At 41.3% G+C, this 12,488-nt stretch overlaps 1 protein-coding gene across 1 annotated transcript in view; it reads left to right on the forward strand.

The window, feature by feature from the left end:
• The window catches only part of rngtt (RNA guanylyltransferase and 5'-phosphatase), a 266,774-nt gene that overhangs the window by 17,790 nt on the left and 236,496 nt on the right, over nt 1-12,488 (forward strand). The window contains exon 6 of the mRNA XM_062034453.1: nt 1,622-1,868. Coding sequence (XP_061890437.1) covers nt 1,622-1,868 — 247 coding nt within the window. The remainder of the gene's footprint in view (nt 1-1,621; nt 1,869-12,488) is intronic.

Below are 12,488 nucleotides of genomic sequence, written 5' to 3' on the forward strand. Positions count from 1 at the left end.
TGCTAAATTATTTGCACTGACTGAACATGGTGGACAAGATGGAGGGGGGGAGGCAAGTCATTAGACAGAGGTGGGGCAGCTGTCTGAGAGGACAAGAAGAATCCCTGCTGTAGACACACAGGCTGATCAAACCCTCCCACCACCCACCATTTCATGTGTAATGAATATTCCCAGAGCATTAGACTCATCCTGTTGTTTTGCAAGATAATTCGACTATCAGATGATCTTCATGGGTTCTCATTTCCTGCAGTAATTCTGAAGTGTTATATTTGTTGTAATCCATCAAATTTGCTCTCAGCAAATATTTATATACATGATAGAATAAAGTAATATTCTAGATATTTAGTTTTTATACCACACATAATAAAAAGGTAGATGATACTAAGGCTCAATTTGGATTGAACCTGTGTTTATAGTTGATTGTAACGTAACAGGGCCTGATTAAGACATTTAAAAACAATAGATATCAGACAGGCAATTTGCTTTACCTTATATTATTAGGGGTGTCCTGGTCTGATATTGATATTGGCTGTCCGATATCAGCAAAAAGTATCCAATGATATCGGCTGGCATCGAAAATCTCTAATATATAAGATACAGATCCGATACAAACAGTCCTGCAGCGTGTTTACTTGTGCAAAGCTGGACACACAGTTGACAAGTCCTCCAATAAGCACACAAGTTTTATTTTTATTGTATTTTAGTCAAGTCATTTACTAAAGGTAAACGTGGTAGGCTATATGCTACTAAGAGCTAGCTGCTACACAACAGCTAAGCTCACAAGATAGTGGTACGTAATAAGTATCCTTAATTTAACAATGTTGCCATCTGAAACACAACATTTTGTCAATACAAACAAGTATCAAATAACTATAGTAACTTGTTGCTTTCACATACAAAGTCTCCACGGCAGAAGCATATTAGAAAGTATCCAGTAACAAACCTGTACACATTAGTCAACCTCCCTACGCTATCCCTTAATTAAAGGAATTATTGTGACCATCAGGTGTCGCCAAAAATACAAATTACCACTTCAAAAGCATAAATCGGTCATAAGGTTAGTGTTTTCATACCTACAATTGTTCTGAGTAATTTCCCTTGATCGCAGCACAGCTTGTATCGGAGCTTTGGTCAGAGATTTAGAAAAAGATGATTGCATCTGATACTTGTTGTTTTGCTGATATTGGACCGATATAAAATCGGGACACCTACTATTCCCCCAACCAAACCACCGCTCCCACAAATAGATTACAGTCCTGTGGAAAACCCTGGAGGAGTACATTGTAGTTGCCTACAACCATGCAATGTTTATGATTGGGGTTGTAGTTTAAAGCAATGTAGCATTGCAAATATTTAGTTTTTGATAAATAAAACTAGAAAACTATCAAATACATTTTGATAAAGTGCAATTGCTCGCCACTGCAAACTATAACCACGACAATAAAAATATAGTGTGCATCAAACTGAGCTTTATGATTCTTGTAGATTGTTTTGATACACTCATTGAATTGGAGCAGGTGTACCTATTGCAGTGGTTGATGGGCATGAGCTTTAATAGTCAAAAAAAGCCTGGTCAGTGTGTGAGTTTGATATGTTAATCCGGTCCTGTTGCATTTATCAGCGTGGAAGCAGCCGTTGCGGCTTTTGCACAAGCACGGGCCCCTGGGATCTACAAGGGCGACTACCTCAAAGAGCTTTTTCGTCGCTATGGAGACGAGGAGGACGCACCCCCGGCCCCTGTGCTACCCGACTGGTGCTTCGAGGACGAAGAGGAAGTGGACGATGACGGTAACGCCTTGGGCCAAGAGTCTGGGCCGAGCTCTTCCGGGTCAACAGCCGGCAAACGGAGGAAAGAGAAGCTCAAACTGGTAAGAGTTTAAATTAAATAATATGACGTGGTATGTTGAAAACAACACCAAGGTTAATTGGGAAGCGGCGCCGCACTGTGTGTGTAAATACACAGTTAGCGCAAAGCTGCCTTTCTGTCAAGCGACTGAAAATAAGGATCAGAGATAGGATGATGTTCGAAACCTGTTCTCCCGATGCTTCGATAAGAAAAGAACCGATTCCATGGATTCAAGTCCCTTTTTGAGAACCGGTTCCCGTTATTGAAGCCACTATACCGTATTTTCGCGACCATAGGGCGCACCGTATTAAAAGGCGCCGTGTCAGTTACGGGTGCATTTTCTGTATTTAACGCATAAATAAGGCGCAGTGTATTTTTGGGCGCAGGAATGGTTAAACATACGCTAGCTTAAAACATACGCTAGCATGCATGGACACTAGGGCTGGGCGATATGGCCTTTGTTTAATATCTCAATATTTTTAGGCCATATCGCGATACACGATATATATCTCGATATTTTGCCTTAGCCTTGAATGAACACTTGATACATATAATCACACCAGTATGATGCTTCTATGTGTCTACATTAAAACATTCTTGTTCATACTGCATTCATATATGCTCATTTTAAACTTTCATGCAGAGAGGGAAATCACAGCTAAGTCAATTTAGCAAAACTGTATTTATTAAACAGTTATTAAGCAGTGGCACAAACATTCATGTCATTTCCAAACAGAAAGTGCAAGATTGTCAGAGACATTTTAAAACAAGCTATAAGTGCACTTTTGTGCATGATGACACACAAGATATTTCAATTCGTGTCACATAGAAATGAGCTGCATATCAAATAGTATATGTCCTAGGGTGTTGATTTGGAAATTGTTGCTTCGGCATTTAGTTGGTGTTTTTTGATTGATTGAGATTGATTGATTGTGTGGCACCAAACGGAGATGTTCACATGTAAAGACATCTTCCCGCTTGAAGCCAAACCACTGTCAGGCGACGTTTTTCTTGGGAATTAATTGTTCCTCCATTTGTTACCAGATTCGCACCTTCTTTCTTTCGTATTACCACTCAAACCACACCGTTAGCTGTTAGAATCACAGCTAATGTTACCATGTCGCTACCTGTGACGTTGCTCACGTGACAGTATGTGACGTATGTAAGAAGGTGCGCTTGTTTTAGTCTCTGTGAGAAGGAGAGACAGGAAAGAGTGAGAAACGCATGCAATTTAATGCCCCGCAGCTAAAAGCAACTGCGTGAGAACGTATACTCGAATATCACGATATAGTAATTTTCTATATCGCACAGAGACAAACCCACGATATATCGAGTATATCGATATATCGCCCAGCCCTAATGGACACTGTTTTAAAAAGGGAGCAGGGGCAAAGCTGAGTTCGGTTGTACAAACCCCGTTTCCATATGAGTTGGGAAATTGTGTTAGATGTAAATATAAACGGAATACAATGATTTGCAAATCCTTTTCAACCCATATTCAATTGAATGCACTACAAAGACAAGATATTTGATTTTCAAACTCATAAACTTTATTTTTAGAGTTTCATGGCTGCAACACGTGCCAAAGTAGTTGGGAAAGGGCATGTTCACCACTGTGTTACATGGCCTTTCCTTTTAACAACACTCAGTAAACATTTGGGAACTGAGGAGACACATTTTGAAGCTTCTCAGGTGGAATTCTTTCCCATTCTTGCTTGATGTACAGCTTAAGTTGTTCAACATTCCGGGGGTCTCCGATGTGGTATTTTAGGCTTCATAATGCGCCACACATTTTCAATGGGAGACAGGTCTGGACTACAGGCAGGCCAGTCTAGTACCCGCACTCTTTTACTATGAAGCCACGTTGATGTAACACGTGGCTTGGCATTTTCTTGCTGAAATAAGCAGGGGCGTCCATGGTAACGTTGCTTGGATGGAAATATATGTTGCGCCAAAACCTGTATATACCTTTCAGCATTAATGGTGCCTTCACAGATGTGTAAGTTACCCATGTCTTGGGCACTAATACACCCCCATACCATCACAGATGCTGGCTTCTCAACTTTGCGCCTATAACAATCCGGATGGTTCTTTTCCTCTTTGGTCCGGAGGACACGACGTCCACAGTTTCCAAAAACAATTTGAAATGTGAACTCGTCAGACCACAGAACACTTTTCCACTTTGTATCAGTCCATCTTAGATGAGCTCAGGCCCAGCGAAGCCGACTGTGTTTCTGGGTGTTGTTGATAAACGGTTTTCGCCTTGCATAGGAGAGTTTTAATTTGCACTTATAGATGTAGCGACCAACTGTAGTTACTGACAGTGGGTTTCTGAAGTGTTCCTGAGCCCATGTGGTGATATCCTTTACACACTGATGTCGCTTGTTGATGCAGTACAGCCTGAAGGATGGAAGTTGACGGGCTTAGCTGCTTACGTGCAGTGATTTCTCCAGATTCTCTGAACCCTTTGATGATATTACGGACCATAGATGGTGAAATCCCTAAATTCCTTGCAATAGCTGGTTGAGAAAGGTTTTTCTTAAACTGTTCAACAATTTGCTCACGCATTTGTTGACAAAGTGGTGACCCTTGCCCCATCCTTGTTTGTGAATGACTGAGCATTTCATGGAATCTACTTTTATACCCAATCATGGCACCCACCTGTTCCCAATTTGCCTGTTCACCTGTGGGATGTTCCAAAAAGTGTTTGATGAGCATTCCTCAACTGTATCAGTATTTATTGCCACCTTTCCCAACTTCTTTGTCACGTGTTGCTGGCACCAAATTCTAAAGTTAATGATTATTTGCAAAAAAAAAAGTTTATCAGTTTGAACATCAAATATGTTGTCTTTTAGCATATTCAACTGAATATGGGTTGAAAATGATTTGTAAATCATTGTATTCCATTTATATTTACATCTAACACAATTTCCCAACTCATATGGAAACGGGGTTTGTACTTTATTGAAGTATTTATCAATGTACTCACATTATTTTTTGATCAATCCTCATCCACAAATCCATCAAAGTCCTCATCTTCTGTGTCCGAAATGAACAGTTCTCCATCAAACACGCCAGATTCCCTCTCGTCATTTTCAAAGTCAGTCTCGTTGCCAAGGGGCTCCTCGGAAAAGATGCCGGCTTTTGCGAAAGGTCGAACAACAGTGCAAGCAGACATGTTAGCTCAAGCATCCACGATCCATTCACAAATTGTGGCGTAACTCGCCCGACGCTGCCTCCCAGTTTTCATGAAGCTGTGTTCGTCTGTCATCCATCGGTCCCATAACGCTCACGACTTCACTTTGAACGTCCTGTTTACACCCATGTCCAGCGGTTGGAGTTCCTTCGTTATGCCTTAATGATGACTCCAGGTGGAAACTTTTCTTTCGGCAGCGTCTTCCCCTTGAAAATCACCATATGTGGCAGTTTCTGGCCATTAGCATAGCAAGCTAGCACAACAGTAAAAGCCGACTTCTCTTGCCCCATTGTGCGTATCGATTCGCTACCGTGCTGGTCGCCTTCTTCTCCACAGTGTGCTTCACCGGGATGTCGAAAGTGAGCGCCACCTCGTCCATGTTGGTGATGTGTTTGTCTGCAATTTTTTTATTTACAAAGCATTTACTTACTTACTTCACCAATTATTATTATTATTAAATTATTAAATTCTTAGTATTATTTATTTATTTATTTTTATTGTGATTACTTATGGAGTTTATTGTGAAAAAATTGTGAACAGGAAGTGAACAAAAAGTTTTGCAACTGTTATGTAAAGAAAAGGGGTAGGATTAAATAAGCTCTGCTTCTTCCTACTCCTTTTCGAACATGTTGAAAAGAGAAACTGGAAATTGTGATGTATCATGTTGTATGCTTGCATGTTCGAAATAAACTCAAACTCAACTCAACATAGCAGCACTATATCCTCTCTCACTTGAAACCTTCACCCTTTAACGTCCGCATGCTGTCCTCAATCCGCCTTTCCTCCATATAAACAGTGTGTCGGCCCAGTCACATAACATCTACGGCTTTTGGAACTCAGTGCACACACAACAACCTATCTGGATTCGATAAGAAATCGGTTCGATAAGAGGATTCGATAATGGCATCGACATCGATAATTTCTTAACAAACATCATCCCTAATCAGAGATGATCGGCACTAAAATTGGCTGATGCACATTACTATTAAACATATATATATATATATATATTGTGAACGACTCTGACCGTCGTCCAGATTTGCAGGACCATCAAGGAAGGACATACTTGCGAGCAGGGTTGAGTTTCTTTATTATTTCAATAAGAAAAGTATTTCGTGCTTTTCAGCACTGGATCCACCTGCTTGCTCCTCCGCTTCTCTCTCAGCTTCGTCTCGCCTGGGCTCTCTTGCGCTCTCGCTCAGCGTCCGCCTCTCTCTGGCTCCTCTTCCTCTCACGCTCAGCATCCGCTTCTCTCTGGCTCCTGTTTCTCTCTCCCTCTCTTCCTGCATGTGTTTCTGGCTCTCCACCTCCTTCCTCCCCCTCGTTCTCGGCTGCTCCCCTTTTTAACACTGAGAGGGGATTAATAGATTGTGCCCTGCTGCGCGATCCACGCACCCGTAGTCCATTTGGACGCGGGTCCGCCGGCCACGCCTCCTCGCTGCCATCTTGGAGCGGGCCCCGGTGTGCCCTGCCCCGCTGACGGACTACCGGCCACGCCTCCTCGCCGCCATCTTGGAGCGTGCCCTGCCTCGTTGTCTATCTGCCGGCCCCGCCTCCCCACACACACACATATATATATATATATATATATATATATATATATATATATATATATATACAGTATATATATATATATATATATATATATATATATATATATATATATATATATATATATATATATATATATTGTTATAATGAATCTGGAAAGGCCCATCATCAAGAGTTACCGCAGGAATAGGTAACACCAAAACATAGGCATATTGCACTCACAAATATAAATGAGACTATCATGTATATCCAATTATTGGAGAAAAAAAAACTGTAAACACTTAAGTGGTATGAGAGCCTAAGTAAAGGCAAATCAAATTGCTTCAAATATGATACAGCATCCATTTCTGGAGGGAAGAAGCAAGCTAAGGGAACAGCGGCTCGCAGACTGCATTACTCCAGCATCATTAAGAAGTACTGTGTCTCTTGGTCATGGTTGAGTGGCCTTCTCCAGAGTCGTACTGGTTAGCATCCAATTGGCTCTTATAAGAAGTAAAAGATGAAATAGGGGGAAATTGGTGTTAAAAAAAAAAAAAAAAAGCAAAAGCTGTTTACGTACAATAGTAAGTGCACACCCTACCGGGAATTAACATGGTTTGCAATATTTGTAGTACAAATTATTTACAGTGGTGCTCATTTGTTGCTGGTTGTTGCAGATTCCTGTGATTTGGTCTATAACCTTTTAGATGCATGCTCATGTAACCATCCAGCCTTTTTGTATACATTTCAACCTGAAGGCTTGTAATTTGGCTGCTGGCGTATGCGGGAACATATTGCGTAATTTCCTGTTGTATTATTTTCTCAAAACTATTGATAATGTACTTGCTAATTTACTGTTAATATCTGGTTGCTTTCTGTTATAACATTGTTCTATATACACTTCTGTTAAAATGTAACAAGTACTTACTATTCTGTTGTTTGGATGATTTACATTAGTTTTAGGCAATATTGCAAATTTGTGTATTGATCCAATACCAAGTAGTTGCAGGGGCAGTATTGGTCATACCAATGCTGATACTAATACTAAAACTGGGGTAGTAGAGATCATAAATAGTGCGATCTCCCCGTCCTTGGCCAAGTGGTTTCTTCGGAAACCGATCCGTTGTGAGTCATCTGCACATGCAAGATGCTTTTAGATTAGGTCATGTATGCACTGATCTCTGCCGCACTGCTCAGGTGTGTTTGAAGGGCGCAGGGGGCAGCTCCCCCTGTTGCCGACAACCCCATGCTAGGAAACTAAGAAGAAAGCCTTGAAACGGACAGACCACCCAACGTTGACCTACGCACAGACCTCGACTACGACTTAGCGAAAATAAATTGGAAATCCTTAAAGTGAACATCCGAGGATTACGCACCAATCTTGGGGACTTCTCCAACCTCTGCTCAGAGAAGAAGCTATGGATTGTCATCTTAGTAGAGATATTCTTGGACTCCACCATTCCAGACGGAGCAGATGAGATACAGATTCCTGGCTACTCACTCAGCTGTCGCAGAAAAAGCACTGGGGCGGCCTGGAGGCGGTATAGCAGTTTACTGTCTAGAAGGTGTAAACGGTAAATGGGTTATACTTGTATAGCGCTTTTCTACCTTCAAGGTACTCAAAGCGCTTTGACACTATTTCCACATTCACCCATTCATACACACCTTCACACACACATTCACACACTGATGGCGGAAGCTGCCATGCAAGGCGCAAACCACGATCCATCAGGAGCAAGGGTGAAGTGTCTTGCCAAGGACACAACGGACATGACTAGGTTGGTAGAAGCTGGGGATCGAACTAGGAACCCTCAGGTTGCTGGCACGGCCACTCTCCCAACTACGCCACGCCGTTCCGCCGTGTATCCATCTACCACAATCCATCCAAACACCCTGAAGACTTTGAGCTTATGTGGTTCACTGTTGCTCTGAAGACCAGGATGCTGCTAATAGGTGCTGTTTACCGCTCCCCAAGTGCCTCCAATGAAGTCTTAGACTACCTCGACAGAAACACCTTCTCTGTTCGGAGCCCAGTCTGTGATGCTCATTGGCGACTTCAATGTAGACCACAAAGAGTGGCTGGGGAGCAATGTCACAGATGCTGCTGGATGACGAACCCTGCAACTTGCCAACTGCCTGGGACGGGAGCAGATTGTCACTGAACCAACTAGACACAATAACATCCTAGATTTGGTTCTATCAGACACTCCAGCAACTACAAAGACCCTGGAAAATGCTGGCTCCTCGGACCATAACCCTGTACATATACAGCTAAAAATACCAGTCTTCAGAGATAAGCCATACAAGCGCAGAGTCTGGAGATATGACAAAGCTCAGTTCTGGGAAATGAGAGGGTACCTAACTTTCATGAACTGGTCCAGTTTCTTCAAGGAAGAAGATCCTAAAACAATATGCACCACTCTCACTAGCTTATTTTAAGACATGGCTGCATTCATACCTAGCAAGATCATAACCAGAAAGCCTGGGGATAAAGCTTTGTTTGACGAACAATGCAGAAGAGCAAGAACAATCAATTGCTCTACCGCAAGATGCAGACATCCAACAACCTGGCGTCAAAGCAAAAGTTTCTGGAAGCAAGGGCAGTGTTCAATCAAACTGAGAAACAAGGAAAGAGACAATACAACCACAAGCAGAAAAAAGATCTATCGGACAAAGCACTCAGCTCAAAGAAATGGTGGGGCATTGTGAATTCACTCTCTGGGAGATGTGGCTCTACGGACATACCCGTCATCGAAAATTAAGGTATCCCCTGTATCTCAGCAAGTGAAAAGGCCAACATCTTCTGCCAAACCTTTGCGGACAAGTGCACATTGCCTGGGGCATCATCATAACCCAGCTTCAAAGCCCACCACCATCCTCTTACCTTCGCGATGTCCTTTTCAAACCCAAAGAAGTGAGGAACATCCTACGCAACCTAGACCCAGGTAAGACCAATAAACAATATGGTTTTAGACAAAACCACAGCACAGCAGACCTCCTTAGAGTTTTGTCACAGACATGGAACAACATCCTTGTCAAAGGTGGCGAAGTGTACGCTGTTGCACTGGACATTAAGGGTGCATTCGACCAAGTTTGGCACAATGGCCTTTGTGCTAAGCTCACCTCAAAGGGCGTAACTGGAAGACTGCATGTCTGGCTACAGAAATACCATCAAGGTAGGGCTGGGCGATATGGCCTTTTATTAATATCTCAATATTTTTAGGCCATGTCACGATACACGATATATATCTCGATATTTTGCCTTAGCTTTGAATTAACACTTGATGCATATAATCACACCAGTATGATGATTCTATGTGTCTACATTAAAACATTGTTGTTCATACTGCATTAATATATGCTCATTTTAAACTTTCATGCAGAGAGGGAAATCACAACTAAGTGAATTTACCAAAACTGTATTTATTAAACAGTTATTAAGCAGTGGCACAAACATTCATGTCATTTCCAAACAGAAAGTGCAAGATTGTCAGAGACATTTTAAAACAAGCTATTAGTGCACTTTTGTGCATGATGTCACTGGCGTAGTGGCGTTCTGTACAAAAAGTACACTTTAATTTAGTGTCGTTTTAAAATAAAAAACACTAAATTAAAGTGTACTTTTTGTAGAGAACGCCACTACAATAGTTAAAAACAAATAAAGTGCACTTTTGTGCATGATGTCACACAATATATTTCAATAACTGTCAAATAAAAATAAGATGCATAATAGGAAATCAAATAGTGTATGTCCTTCGCTATGTGGTAGGTTCCTGCGGAAATTATCTCCTTCTGTTGTTGACTATTTTTTGTTGACGTGGAAATGGTTGCCTCTGCATTTTGTGGGTTTGGCACTGAACGGAGATGTTGACATGCGGAGTTTCAAGCACTCTTCATTCTCTAGCGGGTGACTTTTCAAACGATGCTACATTAGTAGAGCTGCTACTTTTTGTAGCAACGCATTTGCCGCATACTTGACATATTACGGTTGTCTGTTCGACATATTTCCGCTTGAAGCCAAACCACCGCCAGACAATGGACCCTGTGCTGTTTTTCTTGGGAATTAATTTTTTCCTTCATTTGTTACCAGATTTGCACCTTCTCTCTCTCGTATTACCACTCGCACCGCTCCGTTAGCACCACAGCTAGCGTTACCATGTCTCTACCTCTATGCTCCGCGAGGGCGTGTGACGTTGCACACGTGACAGTATGTGACGTTTTAAGAAGGTGCGCTTGTTTTACGTCTCAGTGAGGAGAGACAACAAAGAGTGAGAAACGTCTAAGTGTAATGCCCGCAGCTAAAAGCAACTGCGTGAGAACGCATACTCAAATATCACGATATAGTCATTTTCTATATCGAGTATATTCGATATATCGCCCAGCCCTACATCAAGGTTGTGCTCTCTGGTCAATATTTATTTCCACTTCCCATCAATTAGAACCTTTATTTAACCAGATAAGAAAACCCATTGAGATCAAGATCTCTTTCACAAGGGTGACCTGGCCAAGAGGTCAACAGCACATGTCACAGAGCAGTTTCAAAATAAATACATTAAGACATACATTTTAAAATACATAAGAGAACTGTAAAACAACAGAGATTTACATCTTTAAAAACACAGGCACTGTGCAAACGTCTCTCGCTGTTTGTCGCTCAGGACAGAACGGAAGGCTCCAAATGGAAGTAGTTCTGTAAGTTTCAGTTTCGTCTGCAATTCATTCCATGCCATAGGGGCAGCAATGCCAAAAGCTCTTTTGCCAAATTCAGTCCGTACATGAGGAACAGTTAAAACATACAAATTGTTAGAACGTAATGCGTAAGAGCTGCTTTTTCTTTGTAACAGAGTACACAAGTATGGAGGTATTAAACCTAAAAGAGCCTTATAAATTAAAGTCAGCCAATGTGTGTATCTGCGTGCACTCAATGAAGATAAGTCTGACTTCATATACAGTTGACAATGGTGGGTGAGACTACGACAGCCAGTAACAAATCTTAGTGCTGAATGAAAAACAGTGTCCAAGGACTGGAGGCATTTAGATGAAGCACTAAAATAAAGCACGTCTCCATAATCAATTACAGGCAAGATAGTTGCTGTCACCAATTTCTTTCTGACTTTAAGAGAGAAGCAGTTTTTATTTCTAAAAAAGAAACCAAGCTTTACCCTAAGCTTAGAGACCAAGTTGTTAATATGGGCTTTAAATGAAAGCTCCTGATCAAGAGTAAAACCCAAGTACTTGTAATTTAAGACCTGCTCTATAGGGTTTCCATTTGATGTTACAATATTTGGAATATTTTCCAGTAGCACCCTTGAATGAGAGAAAACCATTACCTTGCTTTTATCTGTATTTAAAACCAATTTAAGATCAAATAAGCGAGCCTGGATGACATCAAAAGCAGCTTGTAAAAACTCAAAAGCCTGAGTGATGGAGGTTGAACAGCAATAAATAATGGTGTCGTCTGCATAAAAATGGTACATTGCATTTGACAAATTATTACAAAGATTATTTATGTAGATAGAAAATAAAATGGGCCCCAGCACTGAGCCTTGTGGAACGCCTTTGGTAATGTCCAGTAATGAAGAGGTGGTCCCAGCCACCTGTACACATTGTGTTCTGCTGGAGAGATAGTCTGTGAACCAAGCAGCTGCATTTTTAGATAATCCAACGTGATAAAGGGCTTGAATTAACAGACTGTGGTCTACTGTGTCAAATGCTTTTGACAAATCAATAAATAGGGCGACACAATATTTCTTGCCGTCTACAGCCTCGATTAAATCATTGAAGACCTTAAGAGCAGCTGTAATAGTGCTATGCTGAACCAGATTCAGATTGAAATAGAGATAAAATATTGTTTGATTCTAAAAAATCCTCTAGATGGTTACTGATGATCTTCTCAAACAATTTTGCTAAAATGCA

This window comes from Entelurus aequoreus, linkage group LG23, assembly GCF_033978785.1.
Source record: "Entelurus aequoreus isolate RoL-2023_Sb linkage group LG23, RoL_Eaeq_v1.1, whole genome shotgun sequence".
NCBI classification, from domain to species: domain Eukaryota; kingdom Metazoa; phylum Chordata; class Actinopteri; order Syngnathiformes; family Syngnathidae; genus Entelurus; species Entelurus aequoreus.